Below are 14,111 nucleotides of genomic sequence, written 5' to 3'. Positions count from 1 at the left end.
GGGCTGGTCACAGCAGGGTGCCACCCTGAGCCTTGAGGGGGCAGGGAGTGGGTGAGTCACTGCAGCCATTGAGGGCCATCCACAGAAGCCATGGCAGAAGAATGCAACAGCTGAACAGCTGTCAACCCTCAGTCCCGCAAACAGGCAGCCAGGGGAATGGCTACCTTTCCTTCTGCCCCAGCATCTTCTGTTTGCACTTCTTACTGGGCAGACTCCTGTGGAAACCTGAGAACAAGGGAGCCTAGTTCCCTAAAGGGCAGCTTCCCGGGACACAGAGCAGGGTGGGGAAGGGTGGAGAGTGGCGTGGGGTGCAAATAGAGACCCTGCGGCATGTGAGGGTAGCACATAATTGCCCTCCTACCTGGACTGCTCTCATTTTGTTCCGAGCCTTTCTCCGCCCTCCCAAGTACAGTATGATGGAGGGGACATGGCCCCTGCCCTCGCGGTGTATCCAGGGTCCAGCATGGGGTGCAGATATGAGCAGCAGAGAACAAGTTGAGGGGATCCTGAGGTCCTGGGGCCAGCGTAACCTGCTCTCTGTCCCAACACATTGCAGATCCCAGGGCTGCGCCCACTGAGGTTAAAATCCGAGTCCTGAACAGCACAGCCATCAGCCTTCAGTGGAACCGCGTCTACTCCGACACGGTCCAGGGCCAGCTCAGAGAATACCGAGTGAGGAAGCCAGCCCCCACCCCCCTAACCACCCAGCTCGATAACCAGGGCAAATGGGGAGCAGGCGCAGGCTGGGAGATGTTGGAAGGAGTCCAGAGTTGACTCAAGAAGATGATGTCTAGGGTTAGAGTCATCCAGATGTGTCCTGCAACAGATACGCTGAGCGATTCTGCTCAGCAGAAAATCACATGAAGGGTGGTGGGTTTGGGAAGACGTTGTTAGCACACCATGCTGGCAAGGCATGAGTGGACACACATGCATCCTCAGAAACTCTGTCGATGCATCGCTGACCTACATCCTGCCTGCTCCTCAGTGCCCCCCACTGGGCTGCTTGCCTCACCCAGTCTGATTGTATGAAGCCCCAACTAACAGGTATAACGACTAAAAGGGTGCAAAAGCCTTCCCTGTTGTCGCAGCCAACTCCTGGTTGTCCAGCACGTGCATTATCCAGGCTCTTGGCTTCTGGTCTTCCTGCCTGTGAGCAGTTGCTGCTCGATCTCCAGCCCTCTTTGAAAGGATGAGCTGAGGTGGGGGAAAAAGGGGGAGAAAACCCAGGGTGTGCAAGGCTCTTCCTGTGGGCAGCTCTATTTAAATGTTCCCTGGGACGTGAGGGAGGCTGCAGCCGTGGGCTAACGTTTCTGTGACCTCAGAAGTCATTGAGCACTGGCTGATGAATAATTAGGGACAGAGCAGAGGGGGTCAGCCTCTTCTTGGGAAATGAATCTGGTAAGTGGTAAGTGGGGGAAGGCAGGCAAGATGATATATACACTTGAACAAGCTCTTCCCTAACCATTGGCTGGCACCCTTAACCTGTTTGCCTGGAGACATTTCTGGCTAACGGTCCCATTGGGTCCCCCTCTTAAGTCTGCACTTCCTCCTCATCTCGCCGTTGGAGGCCTCGGCGACACTGGTGTGGCAGCCTGACCTGGAGCTTCTTCCCCACTGCTAATCAGACTTTGTCACAAACTCCCTCAATCTTACCTGTGACACTGCCACCTTCCATAGGCCATTCCATCCAAGCTCTCGCCGCCAGGCAGCCTGGCATCTCTCTGACCTTGACATGGGTCTGTCCCATTCTAAAGGTCTTCACACAGTATTAAAAGAAACATTTGACCTCAAAGGATTAAATCAACCCTTTCTCATATTCAGACTTCTGGGGGTAATCCACTACTGGCCAACTCCTCTCTGCTGCCAGTCTTCAACCATACTAATCTGACGCAAGGGCAGGCAGTCTTTGAGCACAGGACAGAGCTTTCCATGCTTGGACCTTTGGCTCATATTTGTGGTTTGGGCACCAACTCCCTGAACAACCTGCTCCCCAGCTTGGAAATAAGGCTGACGATGGAGCGGTGCAGCTGTAAGCCTGGCCGACTTGCCTGTTCCTCAAAGAGGTGATTGAAACCAAAACTGTATTTCTTGTTTGACATCAGTTCATGCTCACTACTGGCTAATGAAGGGGGACTATCAGGCCACTCCCGCAGCCCTGTGTGGGACTGATGAGTTCCTTTGGAACCTGGAGCCTGTGGCAAGCAAAGGGAAGATCAGTCACTCCTGCCACCACTAACAACTAACCCCGTTCTGCCTGACCGTCCCCTCACCGGCCTGCCTCTGTCCTGAAGGCCTACTACTGGAGGGAGAGCAGCTTACTGAAGAGCCTGTGGGTGTCTCAGAAGAGACAGCAAGCCAGCTTCCCTGGTGACCGCCTCCGGGGTGTGGTGTCCCGCCTCTTTCCCTACAGTAACTACAAGCTGGAGATGGTTGTGGTCAATGGGAGAGGCGATGGGCCTCGCAGTGAAACCAAGGAGTTCACCACCCCGGAAGGAGGTAGGTCTGACCTGCAGCTCTTCAGGGTGGGGCAGGACAAGGGTGCCACATTCAGGTGGACCTGGAGCAGCTCCACTGCGGCCTGGCATGGACAGCACAGGGTGACCTCGGCGTGACCTCAAGGAGCTGACGACCTGTGAGCTGAGCAGGTCCCACCACTCCCACAGAGCACTATGTCACCTAGGTGGCCTGCCCTGATGAGGCTGTACTGCAGGAGAAGACTTGTGTGGTCCGATGACACAATTCCAGACAGGCTACGCCCAGGGCCCTGCAGGAGCCTGGGCTGCCTGCTGCCTTCCGAGGCTGAAGCACAGTCGCCCTGACCACCAGAGGCACCTGGTCTGTTTACCAGCACCCACGACCTACAGAGTTCTCACCACTGCAAGCAAGAAGCTTTCACTGAGATTGTCTGCCCAGAGGTGCAGCAGCCCTGCAGAGGGACACCTGCCTTCTGTGGGTCACACTCACCCTGGTCCTGGGAGGCAGACACCTATGAAGTCCCCACTTCACCTCCAGTCCTCGCCAATCCTCTCTTATGAGTGTGGCACTTGCTTTGCCCATTTCTATTTCTCCTATTTCTCCTCCCTCCCTTCTTAACTGTTATTTTCCCCATTTTCTTCTCCTGCTCCTCTTTTTGACTCTCTGTTGGTCTTCCCTCTTGTTTTCTTTATTCCTGTCTTTCCCTCCTCCTTGTTTTGGTTTTCACCATCAGCGTCTCCGCATCGCCCCTGCTTCTCACCTGCCCACGTGTTCCATCTTGGCCTTCTTTCCTCTTCCCCCCTGAGTCCAGCATCCTCAGCTCGGAGGCTTGGGCCTGCTGCTTGGACCCAGCAGCAAGAACCCTTGTCTGAGGATCAGGAGCTGCAGCCTTTGTAGGCAACAGCGACGGTTGTTTCCCTGCCCGAGACGTGCTTTGCCCCCCTGGGAGGTATCTTTGCAGAATCAGAGCCTAATGTGCACAATCCACGGTAGTTACTAACAGAGCCCTCGATTTACTTCTCCCATTTAAATCGAGCCTGAGGCGTCCTGGTCCCGAACAAGGGAAGCACCACCCCAGAGGGGCGACGGTCTGCGGCTTAGCAGCTGCCTAGCACGGGGGTTGCCCGAGATCACTGCTTTCATACTTGTGCTCTGTTTTTGTTTTCCTCGTCCTGCCCACCCCCTCCTCTCACCCTCGCCTCCCCCACTGTGTTCTCCTTCCCCAAGTACCCAGTGCCCCCAGGCGTTTCCGAGTCCGGCAGCCCAACCTGCAGACAATCAACCTGGAATGGGACCATCCGGAACACCCCAATGGGATCCTCACTGGATATTCTCTCAGATATGTGGCCTGTACGTTTTGCTCTGCTTTCTCTTAGATAATCTGGGAATCAGGAACCCCATTCTCACCACTTTTCTTAAGGGACTGAGGAGCCTGTGGTGCAGGGCATTGCCAGGGAAAAGGCCTCCCCCATAGGACTAGGGAAGGCAGGTGAGACCCAGACCCTGCTTTCCTGACACAGCCCCTCCGGCAGGGAGCTTCTAGTTGCCCCAGGAGACGAAGGGGACTTCCGGTCTAAGGAGGGGTCAGGGCCAGCCCTCAGGGATCTTAGGCTCTAACACCTGCAGCTAGGAGAGTTTGTCCTCTGATGGCGCCATCCAATGGGGCAGATAGTACCTGCACAGGAGCCCAGCCAAGGCTCAGGGACACCCTAACAAGATGTCAGTTACGGTAAGGCAGCTGTACGTAGACCTGTCGTAACTTAGAGTGACCCAATCAGGAGCCTGGGTCAGAGAAGACCTCTCCTTAGGAGTTCAGTGTCACCGTGCAGGGACAGAAGTGTCATAACATTTTTAAAATGTTAAGCCGTCTAAAGTAGGTGATGTTGTACCTCACTGGGAGCTCAGAGGGCTGGGTATTGTGTCAGCAGCTTTAATGCCCAACTGTGTGTTGTGTGCTGTTCCAGACTGATCTCTGAAGCTAACCTTCCCCCTTTGAAGTACATTGAATTGGCTTTTTACAAACGCAGCATTAGCCATCTAAAGCTCTAGTGGGTTTGCCCTAGTTCTGTTTGAAAGGAAGAAGGAAACTCCTAAGTTTTGTCCTTGTTGAAAAGGCTTGGGAGATTATAAACTGAGTCTTTCAGAATCAGCCCCATAACTTGGCTGAGAGCTGGAGGTAGCCAGATCAGTGAGAAAGTATTAACCTTGGTATGTCACCAAAGCCCTGGAAAGGAGTTCTCGCCCTGCGCTCTGCCCTTGAGCCCAGTCTCCCCTGCCCTAGGCTTTAAGTACGTGGGCAGGTTTCACCGTGTCCCCTTCCAGCAGAATCGAGAAGGTTTGCTTCTCCCAGCCGCAAGCTATATAACACACCATGGTCGACATTGCCGAAGTTCGATTTCATTTACTTATCTCTCCCCAGTTAATGGAACCAAAGTAGGAAAGCAGATAGTGGAGAACTTCTCTCCCAATCAGACCAAGTTCACGATGCAAAGAGCAGACCCCGTGTCACGCTACCGCTTCACCCTGAGTGCCAGGACGCAGGTGGGCTCTGGGGAAGCAGTCACGGAGGAGTCACCAGCGCCCCCGAATGAAGGTAGGTGCATTGTGCCAGCCGCAGGGACCACAGGTCCCAGAGAGACACTCTGGCCTGGCCTCTGGCTGTCCGGCCTCCTGGCCTGGGGAGGAAATGAGGCTACAGGTCCTTCAGCCCTCGAAGCAGAGAGCCCATCTTGTATGCTGACAGGTAGGTGCTGGCGACGTGTCTGCAGAACTCAGGTCTCCTTAGACTTGCCATCAGACCTGGGTCCCCACTTTGCCTTGACTTGCTCAGCTATGTAACCTCGGTCATCTTTCGTTCTAGTGGGGGAATGTGGAAGAGAGCATGAGTTCTGAGCAAAGGGGAGATGAGGGAAAGTGTGTTGGAAGTAAATATGTTAATAGACCCCAAGGAACAGTGAAAGTGCTCACCTGTTGAGAGACGCATGAATATTGACAGTGCCCTTGAGGGCTCTAGGGATACTCCTTTTCCCAAGAGTACATGGGGCCAAGGACGGAGGGGAAATAACCTTGACTGAAGCTACTTACCTGGATCATGAGTTCATGTAGTCCTTCCTTGCAGCCTGAACCAAGTGAGTTGTCAGCTGCAGAGAAAATGGGGAGGCTGGGAAACAGCCCCTGGCCAAACTAGCTTCACAAAGAGCAAATGGATTTGTCTCCTGGGTCCTGGCATCTTCCAGGAGCTTAACAATCCGCACCGGAGCTGCACCTGCATGAGAGCTCCACTAGAGGGAGCCCCGGGCCCACCTGCACATAGGCCCAGGAACCTATGGAGGGTTTGTGGCTATAGAAGCTTTGATATGGGCAGGAAAGCCGGACTCCTCCACTGCGTCTCCAAGAGTGCAGTGGTCAATTCAAAAGCCATTTCTTGAGCACCCACAAGGTGAAGTGCCAGACTGTGCCAAAAATGGAGGATTCATAGGTAATAAGCTCACACAGTCTAGAAGGGGAGACATCCACAAGAGTATCTAGCTGCAGTTTAACCTGAGGAATGTTGTGTTCAGATGGGGAAGATGCAGTGGTTGTGTGGAGCAAGGGTGTTGAGTCTGCAGGGGCAGACTTTAAAGAAGAGGTGAAGTAAGTAGGGATCCTTGAAGCTGACAGCAGGTTATCATTTCTTGGTGCTTTCTCCAGAAGGCGGGGGTTCCGCAGCCTGTTCCTGGTCTGGATCAGGCCTCCTGAGCACGTCCGCCACCCAGGAAAGCGCCAGTTTTTTCTTCCTGGGGCTGCCAGGCTCTGCTGCCTCTGCTGCCTTACTCCAGGCTCCCAATTCAGCTTCACAGGCAGCCCTGAATCCCTTCCCAGCCCCTGCCTCCCTGGCCAGCAGGCCAGCACAAGGTGGGAGGGGATGAGGAGCTGGAAAAAGGCTTTCAGTCCTTTCCACAGCCCTCTCCTGTCCCATAAACCAGGAGCGAGCCACACAATAAGCTCCCCTAATTGGGCCTTCCAACCCCACTGAGTAGCTTGTTAGGGCTGGGGGGCTTTGGGTCAGTGCCTGGTATATGCCTTATTACCAAAGGATGATGCACCGTTCTTTTCAATCCTTTTTTTTTTTAAAAAAAGATTTTATTTATTTACTTTTAGAGAGGGGGGAAGGAAGGGAGAAAGAAAGGGAGAGAAACATCAATGTGTGAGATATACATTGATTGGTTGCTTCTCACATACCCCCAACCGTGAACCTGGCTGGCAACCCAAGCATGTGCCCTGACTGGGAATCAAACCAGCGACCTTTTGGTGAGCCACACCAGCCAGGGCTGATGCAGTTGCTTGATCGCTTAACTCTAAGGAGATACATAAAGAGAGCCTCTTCTGCCCATCTCCACCCCAGTATAGAACGTCACATAAAGATGCATTGTCTAGCTCCAGGCACCACACAGGGAAAGTTCTGCAGTCCCAGGCAACAGGAGAACAAACACTTTCTTTTCAACTTAGAGATTTGCAACAAATTCAGGAATTCTTTTTAGGGCTCAGTCCACAGTTGAGTTTCTTATTTCATAAAGTACAACTGGTCGGCGAGAACTGGACCAACAGAACAAGAGAATGGGCCTCGAGGCTTGGATCTGTCACCATCCCCAGGCCTTTCAAGGCTGAGATGGTGTGGGGAGGGGCCAGGCAAACACACTTCCCCTCTCCCATCCACCGCGTCTTCCCCTGAAGACACCGGAACCATTCTTTCATCTGGGGTTGGTGTCCTCCTACACCACCTCCGTCTTAAGCCCTCAATTCCTGGCATCATGGAGGGTCACCCAGCCCACTTCATAAAGGTCAGCCCAGCCTGGGAAGGCCGTCCTCTTGGGGAAAGACCTTGGAACATAGCACTCTAGGTGGGTGCCTGTTGCCACCTCTTAGATGCTAGACCTGGAATAGAGGTAGAATCGGAGTGTATTAGAAAGGCCTCCAAGACCCAGGTGGAAAGTTTTCTGTAGAAACATACCAGACCCAGTGAAGTTGAACATGAGCCCTGAATACCAGTTGGCATCCTCAGGGTAGTGGCCGGCACTTGGCCACACTGTCTGGGTCAGTTTTAAGCCAGAACTTTCTCTGCCTGCTTGTCCTGTGATTTCAACTGTGTTCTGTTTTCTCTTCCCTCTCTTATCCTTTCTCCCTCTCTGGCCATCTTGGGCGCTGTGTTCTGAAGCTACTCCAACCGCAGGTACTGTACCAGCAGCGGAGGTAATGGGCATGGCTTGGGATGATGCAGGTGGAGCCCAACCCAGGCAGAGAAAGAGGGAGAGGCTCGGAATGAACGTGTGCTCCAGACTCACCCTTTCAGTGGTTGGGAAGCCAGGCTGTCAAGGAGGATGTGTGTAGAGGATGGGACCAGAATCAAACACATTTTTCTCCCTCCACTTACTCTTTGCCCCTATTGAGAAGGAGGGTGACTTAGAAGGGGCCCCACACACATGGGCTCCAGACCTGTTCCCTGGAGCTGGAGCTTTCTCTGAAGCTGAGTGATTACACCCTTGAACCACCGGGCCCCTTGCCTAGGCTTGACATCTCAGAGCACAGAGAGAGGGTCAGCAGCCTTTGAGGGGCCAGATGAGCCCCGAGAAAGGATGCTGCACTGCAAATGGGCACAGCTGGCTCCTGTCCTCTGGTCAGGCTGCCATGCCCTTGAAAGGGTGACCTGTGAGTGCACACACTGTGCATGCTGGCCTTGCATGCTGCATGGGGGCCCGGCACCAGCTCTGCCATCTTTTGTGGTTCTGCTCAGTGAGAGCCAGTGAGCGTATCCTCGGACAGAGTCAGGTGCTCCAGGATCTGGAGTCTCTGGGAGCCATGGGCTGATCGCCTCCTCACCCTGCAGCGACTCAGCTCCTAACAGTCTTCAGTGTTAAGAACAGTCTCCACTCTCGGGTTCTGGGTGGTTGATGCGCAGAAGATAGGAGTTGGGCCGGCAGGTCCGAGCATAGAAGCTGACCTGCTAACCACGCTCCTCCTCTCAAGTCCTCATTTGTGGGCTTGAGGAACATCACAGGGTGCTCCACCGCAGAAGGCCAGTCCTCCAGCTGGAGACACTAGAAGGGACCCTAGGGCTCCATCACCTGCCCTCCTCTGGAGCTGAGAAGAAAGCTCACCCTGGCAGAGCAAAGGGTGTCAGGCAAGGGGTCGCCTAGGCTTGAGGCAGTGGGGGTGACCTGAGAAGCAGGTGAGGAATCTGAGGGTTGACTTATGAAGAGCGCCCGCCTTGCCCAATTGGTTTCCTACCCTCCTTCGCTCATTTACCCCCCACCCCATATTAGGTTGATTCTGTTTCTGTTGCGCACCTGATTCCTCAGCTTGCCTTTGTTTTGTCAGCCAGATCTGTGGGTGGTGCACTGCCATCCTCCTCTGCTCTCCCACTTCTCTCCACCCCCAGTAACCCAGGCCGGCAGGGGCCCAGGCCTCCCCACAGGGTCCGGCTCCTCTGCTGCCACATGAGCGCGATGCCCTGGAGAGGGGGGAGAAAGCTGATCTCGCACTCAGAGGGTTGCCCTGACTTCCTGCTTCAAGTGTGCAGGAGGGTCTCTTCTGGGCCTGCGGCAGCAGGTGTGCAGGGCAGCCAGAGCAGGCCTGGTGAAGGTGGGACACAGGGAGGGCACCAGGAGCAGCATCTGGAAGCTCATCAGTCGAGCAGCTCCTGAGCCACCTCCCCCATCCTGGCGCCCGGGGACCCAAGGCAGGTGGGTCGGGTGGCAGGGAGTCTGCCTGGCTCACAGGGCATCCTTGCCAGTCTGCGCCGCCCCTGTCCTGAAAGGCAAGCCCAAGGGTGATGGGTGCAATTCCAAACACCCCACTTTGTGCTTCTGCCTAGAAAAGATTCAGGTTCATGACGTGCAGGATGAGCGCAGGCTCTCTGTCCATCGGTCAGTGCGTTTCCTAGGCACTAGTTTCCATAGGGCATGGTTTGAGAGGCACATCGCCCCACTTTGTAAAGAGATGTGCTGAGATCATCAGCTCTTCTCAGCCTCAAATGCATGAGAACCTCGGCACACCCTGCAGGTGTTGGGTACTGGGACCCAGGTTCTACATTTGTGATGTGGGCCCAGCCTCCGGCCCACTGCTCCCTGCCCTCTCAGCCTCCCCAATCCTGGGCGGTTTTTCCTCAAACTGATCTGTTTGTATCTCACCCAGTGAGCACGATCCCTGTCATGCAACTGTACCTGCTGTCTCAGGGCTGCTGCCCATCTGTCCTGGCCATCTGTGACTTGGGCAGGGCAGTCCATGTGCCATGTGGGCGCTTTTGGATTGAACCTCCCGCCTGGAAATGTCTGGAAACTGCTGTCCGCATCTTTGACTTAGCTCAGATCTGGAAATGTTTGGTAGGGAGTTCCGTGGCAGATTCTAGGGTTAGAAAGATGAGTAAGATCTTTTCTCAACTCTCTCCATCCCCTACGTGGTGTTCCCAAAGCTGGTGGGAAACCTTCGGCCCTGGCTGGGTGCCTTCCAGCGTGCGTTAGGCCACCCGTGAGGTAGACGCTGCCTTCGGGCCGGGGTCCTGTGCTTCCAGCTCTGACCGTCCTTCTCAGTCGCCAGGCTGGCAGGCTCCACTGGGCACTGACCAGGGTGGTTCTCTAGCCCATAGTTTCTGCTGTGGCCGGAGGTGGCTTCCTCGCAATATGTCTATCCAGCCCGGGGGCCACTCTGTCAATAAGCCCCATTTCTGTGCTTTATCCCCCTTGTCCTCTGCCCCAGCCCCACCCCACCCCAGGGTGTGGAAATCACCTAAACCCGCTTTCACCTGAGCACTGGACACTTTCCCTGTCGAAAACTTTCGTTCCCTTTCCACCTGTATACACCCCTAACAACTCACCTGCCTCTGTCCCTTCCCTCAGCTTGTCCTTGCCTCTGCCCTCCCTATCTCTCCGGCCCTGTCCAGCCATGGGACAAGAAATGCAGCTAATGAGTGGTCAGAGAATGCTTATGCGCCAGCTGTTATCTCAGACAGCTGAGGTTGTGTCCTCTGCGGTGACTCCCTGGACGCCTGGGAAGCGAGCGGTTTCTTCCCTCTCACACGGAGCTCGGGCCCCTCTCACTCATACCCTGAGGCTGTTGTCACTGAGCAAAGGAGAAGCAACTAGGTTGCTATCATCAGAGAGAATCACTCCTTTTCAGTCACACTTGGCAAAAGGGACCCTCAGAGGGAGGGGAGGAGGCTGCGTGGAACAGTCCTCGAGCCGAGCCGTTTGTCATTCCTGTCTCGGACTAGCTGGCCCAGGGAGAACTGGCAGGACCCCAGCCTCTCTCAGCATCTCTGTTACTGAGGCTGCTCACCGGGACACAGGGTCGCATGTGCGAGCCTGGCAGTGAGTGTGAGCGTGTGTACCCCTGCCAGTACAAGGACCAATGGATGGCTTGGGAAATGTAACCGCACTGTGCATGTAGGCACAGAAGCCCAGGTCTCTGTCACCCACAGTGGGATGATTGAAGTTAAACGGGAGTCTTTTAAGGTTTTTGTTTGTTTGTTTGTTTTGGTGGTACCTTTTAAATAATCACAGAAAAGGGAGGCCCTGTGAGCATTGTATTTGCCGGAAGTGTTTAGAAAATACACTATTGATAAGGAACCAAATTAGAGCAGTCCTAAGCCAGCTGGACAGACTAGCCCCTTGAGGTTCCTTCGAACAGCACCGAGCAGGTGTGTTTCGGTGGCCATGGGAACCACCAGGGACTGGGCCTGGGGGAGAGCCGACCTTTGCCTGGTGGGGGTCTCGGCTTCTCCACATCACGTGCCTGCCTGCCTGTGTTGGTGGGTGCAATAGGTGAATTCCCTTATGCTGAGCTTTTACAGCGCTGAGCCTCCAGGCCCGGGACTGAATATATCCTTGGATGAGGACTGTGGGAGGGAAGTTATCCCCACCCCACACCCCCACACCCCTTCCTGATGTCTGTGGGCTCTGCTTTGGCTTTGCCCAGGAATCTCTGGAATGTGTTCATCAGCCGCCCAGTGTGACTTCTGTGGTCAGCACCCTCCGGGCCTAATAATGCCTCTGATCTTACGGATAGGGAAGGAACGAGGGACCCCAGGAACCGTCCCCTCTCTGTGGGGTCTCATAATAGTGGAGGCCCAGGGGAATGAAAGGACTCTTGTTGGTCAGGCTCTTGTTGAGAAAGCTTAGGATTCTCTTTACTCTCCCTGGGAAAAACACTCGGACGGTTTCCTCTCCGGCTCCCTCCCTGGCCTGGCCCCCTTTTTCGGGGGTGAGGATATTATTTTCCTGAACTTACAGAGATTTGAGGTCGGGTGGGATGTCACTATTCCTTGGGAGTTAGAGTTACCTACTTATGTCTCATCATGCTGCCTACTGCCCTGTCAGCATTGACGCCAGCAATGGACAGCGATCAGATCCCAGGAGGGGCAGCGCCCGCGGGAGAGGCTGCTCTGTCTCCCCCATTATTCTTCTCATACCCTCAAGCTTTAGCAGCAAGGACTAATAGGACAGACCTTGGTCAGCTTCCAGGACCCTTGTAGAGGGAAAGAGGTCACATGCCACAGACTTAGCCCCAAGGGCTGCCTCGTTTTGGATGGAAGATGTGAGCAGGAGAGTTAGCCCATATTTGAACCCTCTGAGGACTTATGCAAAAAAGAAGGTACAGCACGTATCTCCCTTGTGTCCTGGGGCTTCTGTGTCTGCTGTGGGCTGGGAAGAGATGCTTCCATTCCTGCCCTTTTCCCTGTTCTAATGCGAAGGGAAAGGACTTGGGACACCTGGGCCCCAAATGTCCTAGAGAGAAAGGCAGTCCCTGCAGTCCCGGGTGGAAGGGGGAGACTGCAGGGAGGACCGTCCCCGGGCGGAGGCGACAGGAGGGCCCGGGTGGGTTGGGAGCAGAGGCAGGAGAGGCGAACCACGTGGCAGGCTCCGCAGAGTGGAGATTGTTCTCTCTGGTGGCATGAGAAATGCAGACGGGGGAAGGGGAATTTGGGGTGACTGGTTGGGAGTGGCGGACGTCCTGGTGCCCCTGTAGGGGGGGACCCAGCTGTCTGCCCACCTCCGAGGCCAGGCTCCAGGGCTGGGCCGAGGTGCTGCGCGGCCTGTGTCTGGGTGGTGCTTGGCCTGGGACCCCATGCCGTCGCCCCTTGAGGTCTGAGCGATTCAGAACTTGTCCCTTTCCATCCTCATCCCTGCCCTTGGCTGGATGCATGCTGGGTGCTTTGAGCCACAGAGCATGAGAAGAAAATGAAACACGCACGGCTTCATTCTCTTCCCGTCACATGGCGTGCCCTCTCACTGTGATCCATGTGACCCAGCCCGTCCGTCGTGCCTGGGGAGGCAGCTGATGACCCAGCTCCATGTCGTCACCGGGCTGCCTGCCTTGCACGCGGGGGCCGTGTGTCCCGGCTGGGAACAGCCCAACCAACCAGACTCGGCTGTTTTACATTTTCCTCTCAGCTCCTCCCACGTTGCCCCCGACTACGGTGGGTGCCACGGGCGCTGTGAGCAGTACTGATGCTACTGCCACTGCTGCCACCACCGAAGCCGCAACAGTCCCCATCATCCCAACTGTTGCACCTACCACCATCGCTACCACCGTCGCCACAACTACTACAGCCACTGCCGCCACCACCACCACCACGGAGAGTCCTCCCGCCATCGAGACTAAGACACATGAATCCGGTACTGCCCACTGCCCATGCTCCCCGTCCCTCTACCCACAGGCACCCCCAGGCAGGAGGGGTCTGGGATGATGGTAACCAACGCCTCCCCTTGTTTCTACTTTGAAAACACACATGACTGGATTCTCAGTCTGGTGGCCTCGTGGCACATGGTGGCCCCGCCGCACCCTTTGGATGGTTCTCCACCACTTCGTCCCCCTCATCCTCGCCGTAGACCTCTGTCCTTTAACAGAGGCCACACTCCTCAGGCAGGACCCCCGGGCCCTGCATGGTGGGTCTGCCTCCAACTACATGCCAAGCAGTCAGCTCAGGGCCGAGCGCTCAGGAAGGAGAGGGTGTGAGGAAGGACAGGGGCCTGACAGTGGCCAACTGTCCTGAGAAGGCTCCTGCCCTGGCCCTGTCGCACCTCGCCCTGCAGCACAGAGGGCTGAGGAGTGGCAAACGGCTGGCCTCCCAGGCAGCTCTGCTCCCAGAACCTGCTCCTCCATGGCCCCTCTCCCACCAGGGCACACTTCCAGGACAGAGTATCGCCTGACAGAGCTCTGTTGTTCCTCCCACTCGCACTGCCCACGCCCCCACATGCACACATGGGAAGACCACAGCCTCTCTAGGGCCCCTGGGGGGAGCCGGCCGCAGGCTGGCCTGTGGAGCCAGGCAGGTGCTGTTCTGGCATCGCCCCCTCCGCCCCGGCCAGGCAGCTCTGTTCCTCTGGCTCGAGGAGACCCCTCAGAAACCCAATGATATTTCTAAAAGCCGAGCATCAAACACTCCTGTTATCACAGAGGGGAGGGCCTCTAGCTCACAGAGCCCACAGGCCAGCGATAAAATCGGCGTGATTGCAGCCGGAGGGCTGCGGGACGCGCCCAGAACCTTCCTCCAGCAGCTGCTTCCTGGGCAAGTCCCTTCACCTTCCAAGGCCTGTCTCCCACCCGTCCATTTCTCTTAGCATGAGGACGGAGGCCTAGTCCATGTGCATTTTCTTTAATTC

The 14,111-nt window shown here is 55.7% G+C and overlaps 1 protein-coding gene across 1 annotated transcript in view; it reads left to right on the top strand.

Annotated features, from left to right (window-relative positions):
- The window catches only part of NFASC (neurofascin), a 181,044-nt gene that overhangs the window by 147,886 nt on the left and 19,047 nt on the right, over window positions 1-14,111 (top strand). The window contains exons 23-28 of the mRNA XM_054563301.1: window positions 557-672; window positions 2,292-2,496; window positions 3,703-3,825; window positions 4,895-5,068; window positions 7,670-7,684; window positions 12,900-13,124. Of these exons, the coding sequence (XP_054419276.1) occupies window positions 557-672; window positions 2,292-2,496; window positions 3,703-3,825; window positions 4,895-5,068; window positions 7,670-7,684; window positions 12,900-13,124 (858 nt within the window). The remainder of the gene's footprint in view (window positions 1-556; window positions 673-2,291; window positions 2,497-3,702; window positions 3,826-4,894; window positions 5,069-7,669; window positions 7,685-12,899; window positions 13,125-14,111) is intronic.

This window comes from Pteronotus mesoamericanus, unplaced genomic scaffold, assembly GCF_021234165.1.
Source record: "Pteronotus mesoamericanus isolate MK-2021 breed Mesoamerican mustached bat unplaced genomic scaffold, CSHL_Meso_final scaffold_705, whole genome shotgun sequence".
In the NCBI taxonomy this organism is placed as follows: Eukaryota; Metazoa; Chordata; class Mammalia; order Chiroptera; family Mormoopidae; genus Pteronotus; species Pteronotus mesoamericanus.
The sequence above is the reverse complement of the archived record's forward strand: the minus strand, read 5'-3'. Positions and strand labels throughout refer to the sequence as shown.